The sequence below is a fragment of the Phaenicophaeus curvirostris genome, chromosome 1 (assembly GCF_032191515.1).
Source record: "Phaenicophaeus curvirostris isolate KB17595 chromosome 1, BPBGC_Pcur_1.0, whole genome shotgun sequence".
Lineage (NCBI taxonomy): Eukaryota > Metazoa > Chordata > Aves > Cuculiformes > Cuculidae > Phaenicophaeus > Phaenicophaeus curvirostris.
The window spans coordinates 177,076,585-177,089,060 of record NC_091392.1 but is presented as its reverse complement, the minus strand read 5'-3'; the positions used below and the strand labels follow the sequence as shown (position 1 = coordinate 177,089,060).

Here is a 12,476-nt window from a genome sequence, read left to right as displayed (position 1 = left end):
TACCCTAGTGCTCCCAAAGGCCACAGGTCTATATGCAGGACTACATGTTTTTGTATCACTGCACTTCCAGTGCTACAAGACTATCATCTGCATTGGTGTGGTGGTTTGCATGCTCTACCGTCTCATTAGGACCAACATTAAATCAGTAGTACTGAGAAATGGCCTCAACAGTGCTGTGGCATGAGAACTGTGAAGGCTCAAGAGGACTTTGTGAAAATAGATGGGTCTGCCAGGAGCATATTGCAGTTTTCTATTTCAGACTGGTCTCTTGACTGGGAGCTGTTTGGTCATATCTGAATATTTTTAAATTTGACATTGAGTCACTTCTGTACCCAACTGCTGCCATAGTTGTATTAAAAAACAGTATTTAAATACTTGAATTTAAATAATCAATGTTTGTTTCTGGCTTACTGGAAATCTCAAGTATGTTTTTCTGGTTTTATTGCTGTAGGCAGAAAGACTTGAAGCTAAAAAAAGGCAACAAGAAATGCAAAGAAGAGCGATGTTCCTTGAAGATCAATATCGGTAAGTAAAATTTTAAACTTACTAACAAAAATTCCTCATTGGCTTGTCCTTCAGTTTTGTATTTGTTGATTTGTTAGGGTTTTGTTTGTTTGTTTGCTTGCTTTTTTCTTGTTTGAGGAAGAGTTTGGCTTCTGTTGCTGTTTTTTTTTCTCTTCACTTTTTTTTGACTTCAGGAAAGAGGCAGTGGGCACAAACTGAAACAGGGGAGATTCCTCCTAAAGATCAGAAAACGCTTCTTTATTGTGAGGGTGACTGAGCATGGACACGGGTTGCCCAGGGAGGCTGTGGAGTCTCTGTCCTCAGAGATATTCAAAAGTCACCTGGTTCTAGGTGGCCCTACTTGAGCAAGGAGTTGGACGAGATGACCTCCAGAGGTCCCTTCCAACTACATCCATTATGTGATTCTGTGAACTATTCCAAGCCTCCTCCATACCTTACTCTGTGAAAAATTTGGTTCAGTATAGTTCTCTTAGCTTCTCAAAACACACACTTTGAAATGGAAACTGAATTACGGAACAATTTTATGCTTTCTTTCTCTAACTGAATTAATATGTGATCATTCAATCCAAGACAAATTAGTGAAACAGCATCTAAATTACATCTCCACCCATTTATTTTAGTAACTAGTCAAGAAATCTAACCTGCATGGAAATAATGAGGACTTTCTATATTTAGCATAGTCCTACATCTTAAATATAGAGGATATCTGCTGTGAAGACCTGTTTCCCAAGAATAACTCCTTAATGCCAGATTTAGATATGGCTTAACACCTGACATAATTAATTCCATTGGCAGTGAAGTTCCTGCCCTGCCAGTTCACTCCATCCTATTTCTTTATTTTTAACTGATCCAAACCAATTCTATCACATAATTAACACACAGTGCTGTTGAGTCACCTTTTACCTCTTTTATCTTTGGCTCCTGAAATTACTCATCTGTGTTCTTAGCATGATTTATTGCTCTTTCCTCTTCTGTGACCTTTAAAGCAGTCACTTTTGTCCTGAGCTAGTAGCTCTGGTGCCTTCATCATTTGCCCAGACTGTTCTCTGAAGTGTAGACATTTTAGTGTGTTCTCACTGATCTCAGCCTTTGTTGTCTTTTTCCTTTTATTTCTTCCCATTTGGATTTAGGTACAGCTCTTTCCTTATATAGCATTGCCAAGGTTTGTCTCTAGGTGTTGGTATTTTGCCTGCTGTTTGTCCTCTGCTTGTCCCAGTGTGAATTTCCCACACACATACCTTGATTCCTCAGGATTTCTGATGACCCTGCACAACTTTAGATCTCTGCCTGTTTCTGACAGACTAGACACCTTCATGCTCTTTGAGCCTAACTCAACAACAACCTCATCAGATCTTTTCGGTGTAGGGTTATCAGTTTGGGACTTGCTTTTTCCTGAGGGGATTGTCAGGATTCTTACCTTTCCATTTAATCTGTTTTTTCTGTCTTGAGGCTGATTCAGTTATGAACAGAGACGTTTCTTTTCCTTTCCTTCACCTTTCCTGTCTGTACCTCTTTTTGCTTAGGGTGAAATGAATTCTGCTGATCAGTGCTTTTGTCATTAAAAATAAGCTTGGTCCTGTCAAAAGCAGGCCTGAACCCTGTGGAAGACCTTCATGTGGGCAGTCAGTTGATCCCCAGGTGGTGCAGGAGCGTAGTGTGTCGGGGCACCGAGGAAGAAACTGGCTGGGAGTCATTCTGTCCACTGATTTAGGAAATATTAGTGAGCATACAGCTGGTGCCATCTTAGGAAACCAAACTGACTGATGTCACTGAAGGTAAAGATTGACTGTTGAGCTCCATTGCTCTAGATTCAACTATCAGAAGATTATTTGACCGTGCTATATACTGAACATGCACCAAGAAGGCCCTGTAGATGCTGTACTTGGAGTAAGTGAGCAGAAAACCTGTCTTCAATGAATGCAGTTTTTGTTAAGCAGCTGGTGTTGTACACTAGTGCCTTCCCTGGTCTGAAGGAATCCTCTGGTGGGCAGAGGAAAAGGATTCTTTACTGCTGGATGTTGTTGAGGTTGCATTGTGAAGTTACATTTGCATTATGGAGCACAACATCCTGCAGTAATGGAAAGATGCTGTGCAACATCTCAGATATTGTAAAGTAACTCCATTGAAGGACTGCTAGTTATTAGAGACATGCTCATATAAAAATGCTTGGTATTTAAAGACATGCTTTTGACTACTATGCAAAAATGAGTGACTCATTACTTCTGTAATCTAGGACCCTATGTCTAGAGGTGAAGATAACGAATATGAGGTTGTGCCCTGTTCCTCACTGTCTCTCCTTGAGTATTTTGATCTTCTTTCCTGCTTGCTGGGAGAGAGGAAAGGAAACTCATGCACTTCATATAAAGCAATGACCTCTGCAATGTCATGGCCTGTGGAGCCATTTCAAATGATAAGCTGTCTTGTTAGTCTGTCCTCTGTACGCATCTGTAGCTGCAACATCACAGCCTGAGGAGATCAATGCCTACCAGCTGTCTCATTAGCTAGGAAACCTTTTAAAATTGATCACCACCTCTGGCTGTATCAGCCTCCACAGGGTACAGCCCAATCAGTACCTCTCCTGTATGAAGTGCCGCTTCTATTTGATAAGGAAAGGCACTTGAGATTCTTATGTCACTAACATTCTCTGACAGTAAAGTATGATACTACCCAAAAGTTTGTTGTTCTGATTAAATTCCTATTATAAACAAGAACTTCTCACTGATATCCCCTTTCAATGGGTTTAATATGAAGTAAGTGAATGCCAAAAGGAAAAATTGTCTGCAGCCATGTCCACTGTCTGCAGAATACCGTTATTAACTATGTCTTGACAGTCTTGTTAGCTTCTTTGTGTACAACTGGCCCTTGAAAGTCAACTGTATCGATTATCATAGTTGCTTGAGTATGTGTTTGTGTCTTGTGAAAATGGGATCTAGACACACATTCAGAGTGCTATGGAAACGTCTTGCAAGCTTCTCTTTTTTGGGATCAGCAGTTCTCCAACCTAGGTGGACTCGAATTCTATTAGGTGACTAAAATGAACAAAACACACAAGGTATCTCTTAAAGCAGCTGTGTATATGAAGCCTGAAGAGCACAAAGAAGCAGAACTTGGGATGGGATAATTGCTGCATGGCAGAATTGCTACCATTTGTACTAACTTTGGTGGCTGGCTCTCGCTGGACACCAGGTGCCCACCGAAGCTTCTCTGTCACCTCTCCTACTCAGCTGGACAGGGAAGAGAAAATATAACCAAATACTTCTGTGTCAAGATTAGAACAGGGAGAGATCGTTCACTGATTACTGTCACAGGCAAAACAGACTTGACTTGGGGAAATTTAATTTACTACCAATCAAATCAGCGTAGGATAGTGAGAAACAAACCCAAATCTCAGAAAAAAACTTCTCTTCACCCCTCCCTTCTTCTTGGGTTTAACTTTACTACTGAATTTTCCACCTCCTTCTCTCAGGCATCATAAGGGTGTGGGGAGTTGGAGTTGCAGTCAGTTTATCAGACATTGTCCCTGCCAATCCTTCCTTCTTAGTGGGAGGACTCCTCACACTCTTGCCCTGCTCCAATGTGGGTTTCCTCACACCGGAGACAGTTCTAAACAAACTTCTCCAACATTAGCCGTTCCCACAGGCTACAGTTCTTCATGAACTGCGCTAGTGTAGATCCTTTCCATGGGGTACTATGCTTCATGAATCGATTGCTCCAGTGTGGGTCTTCCACGGGGTCACAAGTCCTGCCAGCAAGCCTGTTCTGGCACCTGGAACACCTCCTTCCCCTCCTTCTTAACTGACTTTGATGTCTGCAGAGTTGTTTCTCTCACATATTCTCATTCCTCTCTCCAGCTGTTGTTGCCCAGCAGTTTTTTCCCCCCTTCTTAAATATATTATCCTAGAGGTCCTACCACCATTGCTGATGGGCTCAGCCTTGGCCAGCAGTGGGTCTGTCTTGGAGCCAGCTGGTATGGACTGTTGGATATAAGGAAGCTCCTAGCAGCTTTTCACAGGAGCCACCTTTGGAACCCCACACTACCAAAACCTTGCCACACAAATCAAATACACTAACAGAAGAGAAGTACTGAGATATTTATTGGTGATAGCAGTTCTGTGGTTCTGCCTCTGCAGATACCAAATCTAGAAAATAAGGAGTACATGTACACTTTTCTACCACAAAAAAAATTACACCTCAAATGGAGTCCTTCCTTCTGAGTAATGGTGTCTTGGATGCATTTTACACTCATGGCCTGTGGCAGAAATGATGTTTCCATCAGAGTGGATTAAAAGGTAATGAATGCTTGTGTAGTCCATACTCTGCAATTTCTAATCCTTGTGAGGAGAGGACTGAGTGTCCATCTTTCCAAGTTGGAATGAAGAAGAGGTAAGCTGGCTGGCCCAGGACCTTTCAGGACATCCCTCTTTAATTAGGTCACAAATATTTACATTTAAATAGTAATGAGAGATGGCTACCTCATTATTTGTATTACTCTGTGGCTTGCTGTGCAAGCTGTATGAATCTGTTCCTGAACTGCAGCGTGTCTCACCATATGGTTTTAGCCCAGCTCTCTAGTAAGGTGCTTTTATTTAATTTGGATTCAACTTCCCAGAAACTGTGGTGTTGGATGTGGTCTGCTGCTTTTTTAATACCTATCTACCTATGTATGTAATGGGAAAAGCAGTTTAGAACTTAATTTCATCACTCCCTTTGTTACATATCCATGCTTCTGGTTTTGGGAAGATTGTACTCCTATAAAAATTCCTGGCACTGCTGCCTTTAGGTACATGTGTGCATTCAGTACATTCAGCTCAGAATTTGGAGCTGGAAACAGAATTTGCCAGAATGCCTGTAAGTGCATGCTCCAAACACAATCCAGAGTTTCACCAAACCAAGCTGATATACACTTGCCTGCCAAAGCAGTTTTCTCAGAAGTCATAAAATGCAAGAAAATAAAACCTGAATCAAACCAGAATTTTTAGTTATTTATCTATTTTTACAGGATAAATACTAGAGTCCTTGCCAGTTTTCAGTCCCCTGTGATGTGATGTTCAAACAGCAGGCTGGAAACAAATTTTCCCCACAGAAGTGCAAATGTAAACCTGACTAGACTTTTAATACAGGCTGCTAGAGAGAATGAAAGAGGGCTGGCACAAAAAGGGTTTGCAGCCTTGAGGATCTTTTGTTTGCTTCTTTTCACCACAATGGTCTTCGTTTTGTTCATTTGGTCCTGATTATTTTAAGCATTGTCAATTATTTAGCTAACAGGCAGAAAACTAGGCTTTTATAGACATCCAAAGGGACTCTCTTGAGTGTAATAATGAAGGCAGTTTATTGAACGCCTGTGAGGTTGCTTTCTAATTGTACGCATTAATCTGCCCATGCAAGCTGGCTGAAAATATAGAAGCAGATTGCACACGCAGATGCAGCACACAGAATGGAAGATCTGTGCAACAGACTTATGCAAAGCTGTGTTTTGCTTGAAACTGGATTTATGCTTATTACTTCAGATAATAAATGAAACTTGATGTCTAAAATAACTTCCAAGAATATTGTATTGTGGGAGGAAAGAAGACCCTAGCTATATTATTTCACCCAGTCAGGAAAACAAAAAAACCAAGTGGGCTGACAGGGAAGATTAGTTTTGGGTGTGGGTGGAAAGTGAGGAAAATAATTCTGAGAAAGTTGCCTTTTACTTTTTTTTTAAAAGCTATTTTTATGCTTTCTTGAAACCTTACACCTAAAATGAACTAGTGCCACATTGTTTGTTCTTATCTTCAAGAACAGAAACACATGCTCAAGAACTTGCAGACAAGAAAGCCTACCAACCAAAGATAGCACAATTTTGATCACTATCATTAGATTTATCCAAATCCTCCTTAGTATGCTTGGGCATTACTCCTGGTGAATCCTGTGAATACTGTATGAAGCTTGGTACGTGGCTACTGGCAGGATTTGTGCTGGAAATCAGGTGAACTAAATACCCAGAGGACGGCCTTTCTTCCCAGTAAAGGGCATTGCAGAAGAGCCATCAACGCCATACAGGAAAGTAATGGCTTAATTATTTCACATAGAAATTATTCACCTTATAGCTTCCAGCAAAAGATAAACAGCCAACTCACAGATACACGAAAAAAAATGGGCACTAGTTCATGCTGGCAACTTTGCACATGGCTGATATTTTTTTCTTCTTACCAAAAAGTGGACTGTGTCCTGCGGGTGTGGGTTAGAGTTAAATCACAGGAGAACTAGAATCCATGTAGAGTTGAGAGCATGTTTGTTGCTGACAAATGAGTATGTTTTTACTACCTTTCCCCTTGTTATGCCCCAGCCACGGGAAACTTGGCTGTTGCTTGTTGTCTTCTGAACTTATTTAGGTCTTGTAAACCTACCTGAAAGGAGGTTGTGGAGGGGAGGATGCTGGCCTCTTCTCCCAAGTGACAGGGGACAGGACAAGAGGGAATGGCCTCAAGCTCCACCAGGGGAGATTTAGGCTGGACATTAGGAAAAAATTCTTTACAGAAAGGGTCATTGGGCACTGGAACGGGCTGCCCAGGGAGGTGGTTGAGTCACCTTCCCTGGAGGTGTTTAAGGCACGGGTGGACGAGGTGCTGAGGGATATGGTTTAGTGTTTGATAGGAACGGTTGGACTCGATGATCCGGTGGGTCTCTTCCAACCTGGTTATTCTGTGATTCTTACCCTGGTAAATCTCTGTGAAGAGGAAGGGATGTGGGAGAAGGCATGTAAAACTGTATACCAGAAAAAGCCATAGGTGCCCTCACTCAGGCTACTTACAGCTTCCTTAATGGCTTCAGTTTGAAATCTGTACCTTTGGTGGGATCATTTTCACAAATGATATTATCAGCCCGCCTGCTTCATTCCCACGTTAGCAAATTATTTTCATTAATGAAAATCCCAACCATACTTTCCTGTGGACTCTCCTTCTCCATTTGTCAGAATATAATCTCTGGGAGATCTGCATAGGTGGATATTATATATATGGTTCTTAGTTTTTCAGCTGAACTGGAAGAAAATGGTGAAATGTCATGGTATCATTGCTCACTAGCAATTAATTTGGAAGCTGATGTGTCCACATCATTCAGCATTAGATGCTACTTCCATTATCTTAGTGACTACTCATGTTGTTGCCTCTCTGAAACGGCTATAATCATAGAATGGATTGGGTGGGAAGGGACTGTAAAGATCATCTAATTCCAACATCCCTGTCATGGGCAGGGCCACTTTCCACTAGATGAGGCTGGTCAAGGCCCCATCCAACCTGGCTGTGAATGCTTTCACAGAGGGGGCATCCACAGCTTCCCTGGGCAACCTGTGCCAGTGCCTCACCACCCTCATCATGAAGAATTTTTTCCTTATATCTAATCTAAGTCTTCCCCTTCAAATTTAAAGCCATTCCCCGTTGTTGAGGATTCCAAACTGGACACAATACTCCAGATGAGGTCTCACAAGAGAAGAATAGAAGGGCAGAAACACTTGCTGGTGCATTTTTAGTTTTAGTCTGTAAAACAGACTTAAACCAAGAATTTTATGTGTAGGCAGAAAAATTATTTTCTTTACATCTTTTTTTCTGAGAGGAATACGGTTTCAAAAGAAAAGCTTAGCAACTCTTGGGTGGAGGAAGTTGCTGAGGCCTAGGTCCATACCCTTATTCACATCCCTAAGGGTGAATTCTTTTCAGGACTGGCTGTTATGTTTGCCTTGTAGATGTGACAGGAGTTAAGACCAAATCACACACAAAGTTAAAGACCTTATACTGCACAGGATATTGCACCTCAGGTCTTGAGATGGGATGAGCTGTCGGTCTTCAGATCTTCCACATGCTGAAGTCAACTGTGGAGCTTTCTCCTTCTCAGCTGTCAAGGCTGTTGACACCATTAAAGTGTAAGAACTTCTACCTAGACCAATGGAACCTAGGCTCACTCCAGGTTTTATATCCACCATCTTGTCTCATCCCAGTGGCAATGTGAGCAGCACACACATTTAGTCCCAAACAATGAGAAATGTGTATGGATTCCCAGATCTACAAGTAACTTTTGAGTGCAGAGTGGCAGCTATCCATCCCTAAATTACACTGTTCTCAGTGGAATACCTAGCAAAATCATGTTTCTGCATTTTACACATACTTATGAAGCTTGAAGTGTATTCTTTTACATAACAGCTTTTGAGAAAGGACTCTGCCTGAAAAATAGTTACAAAATGAGAAGCTATAGATCTGAGGACCCAAATAAAGCATCTGCAATGTGGACTGATTTTCAGAGTCATGCACTCCCCTAGTCCCCTCCTAGTGCATTCGTCAATGGCAGCAGCATCAGTATTTTCCTATGACAGCTCTTGAAGAGTTTTTCTGCTCCCAAATTGAGTATTTTGCTTTACTCCACCAGGGCTGCATCCCCACTAATGAATTAAACATTGTCAGTCACTGTCACTTTTGGGGCCAACAGGCCCAAGACTGTGTGCTTCTGTTCCTAGTAAACTTTTTTACCTCCCCAAACGGGGCAGTTGCATCCAAAGTACCTTTTGGGCATTACATGCTGTTGATATTCATTCCCAGACAGCAGCCAGAAGCTGTTTTGGAATAGGTCAAAAGCATTCCAGAAACTGTTACGACGATATGGATGGCTGAGTTCCCATGCTAAGAGTATTGTGTGGTGTTATTAAATATTGCAGTATAGGAGTAGCCTATTTTAATTAGCACAGCAAAAGGCTTGTTCCCAATGGTATAATGGGAAACAGGGCTACCAAGAAAGGCAAAACACCCTCACAAGATCTCTCCAGCTTAACCAGTGCTTCTGAACAGCTCTCTTCCCTTCAGCTTAATGCTTATGGGTAGTCAAAGTTCAGGTTAGCAGCCTGTTAGGAGGGTGCCATCTTCTTGGTTTGTCTAAATTTTGGATTTTTTTTAGCTAGCTGTTCTTGAAGGCTATCAGGGTGCTGCTGTATTCAAATTTATTTCTTCAGCTCATGTTCTTCTTTCCTTAAAATTAATTAATTTAGAGGAAGATATATTAGCATCTTTGATTAGCCCTTGAAGTTTCAGCAAGTGAGATGTTGCTCCAGCTATCTGAATGCGAAACACCTATAGACACTTTGATGTGCTGATTTCCTTCTGGAGGTAATACTTTCCTCTCTGGAGCATTAATTGAACTGTCATCTTTCACACTTCCCCCTTTCCTTGCAGCATGGCTTATGCTGTGTTCTGCATTGTTATGACTATATGTTTAATATTATGAAAAATACTATTCAGAGAGTATTTTGACAATGTGGCAACTCCAGATGAGTTGCTGCATTTCCATAGAGGTGATACACAACAAATTAACATATACGACTGACTTGACTGAGTTTGTTTCCAGACAGGTTCAGAAACCTGAATCCCTTCCTTGTGATGAGGTCACTTTATTAATGTATTACTTAATTTGGTGTAGTAGGGTATTTTCTGCATTCAAAGGCGGTGCACAGTCTGGCTGAGAAACATTATTTGCTTCTACTCCTGTAATCATCTTTTCTAATACTGAAACTGAGTTAGCTTTTCATCTGTCAGTGTGCTGATCCAGGAAATGCAATGACTTAACCCCCCACCCCATTTTTATGCAAATAATGATAACTTCCACATGCCTCGTGTCATTTTGCCATCTGTAAGGAATTAGGTCATCCAAGTATAAACTCAAGTTGCCAGATATTTCTTTGTAGAGCTTTAACCTTCTCAAATATATTCCAGATTTTTTGCAGGACTTCTTAGTCTTTCTGGTGTAGAAAGAAATTATTTGAGCAGTTTTCACATAGGTAGAGAAACAGAAAATCTGCAGTTCAAAACTTCAAGTTCCCAAAATTATTCTGTGCAAACTCACCACTCAGCCACTCATCTTTCATGGAAAAAAAAATGTATGTGTTTAATGCTTGGATCAGATGACTATTAATTTATTTAACGTTGACATACAGGCACTTTGTAGATCAGGGTATCTTAGGTTTCGTTTGGTTCTTTCTGTATTCTGTATTCTGTGTTGGCTGAGGTCCATGTTAACTACTCAGGTAATGGAGGAAAAGGAGCGATGTGGAGATGGTGAAATGCTAAAATCATCGTTTGCTACATCTTGAGCAAGTACATTTATACCTGCAGTGGTAACATGGTTTCGTATTGTGTAGAGCAGCATAGAACTTCTGCATTCTTGTTCTTTTCCCCCACTTCTCCTCAATATACCCACTAACCAGCAGTACCTTTTCCAAAAATGCATCTCCTCGCTGTTTCAGATCATGGAGTGAAAGATAAAAACACACTTGGTAGTCTGTTTCGGCAGTTAGTCATCATCACTTTTTGGCAGCCAAGGCTTTTTCTGCAAGGTTAAGTAGCTGTCTTTGGTAGTGGCATCTTCTCCCTTACAGAGCTAGCTGGTTGCCCTGTTAGCAGAGTAAATCTTTGTGTCGAATGCCTCTTGAAGCACTCTTTCTGCTCTCACTTCAATACTTTCATGTTTTTCAAAACTATATATTGAAAGAAAATTGCCTCTTTCCTCTAACTCTATTCCTTTGAGTAAGCAAAGACTTGAATAGATGTGCCTGCATCTGTGGGTTAGGAAACAGGTTTCTGGCTGTGGCACTAAAACTCTTATTTCTTAACATTTTTCATGTTGTTGCTTGTGACTTTATTTAACTGCACTTGATTGAAACTGTGAGCAGAATGATGCTACTTTGAAAATCTGGTTTATTAAGGGATGCAACTGGAAAAATAAAATTGTCCTTGCTATAATAAGAAATGACAATATTGTACAATTCTGCTTTGTATAAAGACAAGCATTTTTTTCAATGTTGCAAAATGCTTCAAAGTCTTGCCGCTTGATTAAGTAATCTGTTGTAAGGGTTCATTGCATGAACCGTGAATCAAAATTCCTTAAAATAATCTTTTGCAATACTTATCTGAAATCTATGGATCTGATAGAAGGATTTGCAGTATTTCAGTGAAGCATGTGCATCCTGATGAAGTCCAATGGTATGCAAGTCTGTGTTTTAAGAACTTTACAATGAGGAAAGAAAGCATAGCCACTGCAGAACTTCAAATATGCAGATGGCAAGAATTATTTTCTTAAAAATTCCTCCTAGAAAATGTCTTATCCACAATATAAGTTCTGTATACTCTGTTCCATTTCATTCTGTCTCCATAACGTTTTGTTCCACCTGTAATGTTTTCCAGTAGTCACATGGTAAAATGTCCAGGCTAGATTCCAAGCTTGGAATAAGAAGCCGTATTTAGTTTTATGGAAGCACTAACAATTCTTTTTGGATTGGATTTCTTCATAGCAAAACCAATGAATTATTGAACAGATTGGACTTGGGTTTTACAAAGAGTGACTCCTGTCAGATTGCTAATCATGGCCAAGAATCTACGGCATGGGTAAGCAAAGCCATGGCATGTGCAATATTTTCTGTCAGCCTTCCAGATCCTGTCAATAGTGGAATGTTAGAATATTCTAAATGAATCTAATTGCCTAGACATAACTCAGCAAGTACCAAGAAGTCTTTCTTGGTGAATGAAATTGCCTACGTTGTCTCTTATACACTGGCATCCTTCCTACATAGAAGGGGACTGCCTTTGTTGCTTACAGATATCTCTCTGATAAATGAGAACCAGATTTATATTCTAAGGTCAGATTAGAATCTTAAATGTGCTCTGTACCCACCAGGTGGTGGCAAGTTTTTAAGAAATCATCTCAGCTAGTTCATGTCAGTGATCAGTGCCTTACTGCATTGAAAATTTAGTCAGAGGAGAAGCTTATTTCTCACTGCATCCTAAAAGTGATTCCATAGATTGCTTGCGGACTTCATTGCAGTTTGAATGAGCCTGGTAAGTGACAATGCAATTAGGAAACGGAGAAAGCATTGCTTAAGTTTCATTATTCTAATTTCCTCAAAAAAGCTTTTTCATATATGATTAGTGTCTTTG

At 40.6% G+C, this 12,476-nt stretch overlaps 1 protein-coding gene across 1 annotated transcript in view; it reads left to right on the top strand.

Moving 5' to 3' along the window:
• Nucleotides 1–12,476, top strand: part of EPSTI1 (epithelial stromal interaction 1) — a 49,503-nt gene that overhangs the window by 21,251 nt on the left and 15,776 nt on the right. The window contains exons 6-7 of the mRNA XM_069850001.1: nucleotides 452–525; nucleotides 11,834–11,927. Coding sequence (XP_069706102.1) covers nucleotides 452–525; nucleotides 11,834–11,927 — 168 coding nt within the window. The remainder of the gene's footprint in view (nucleotides 1–451; nucleotides 526–11,833; nucleotides 11,928–12,476) is intronic.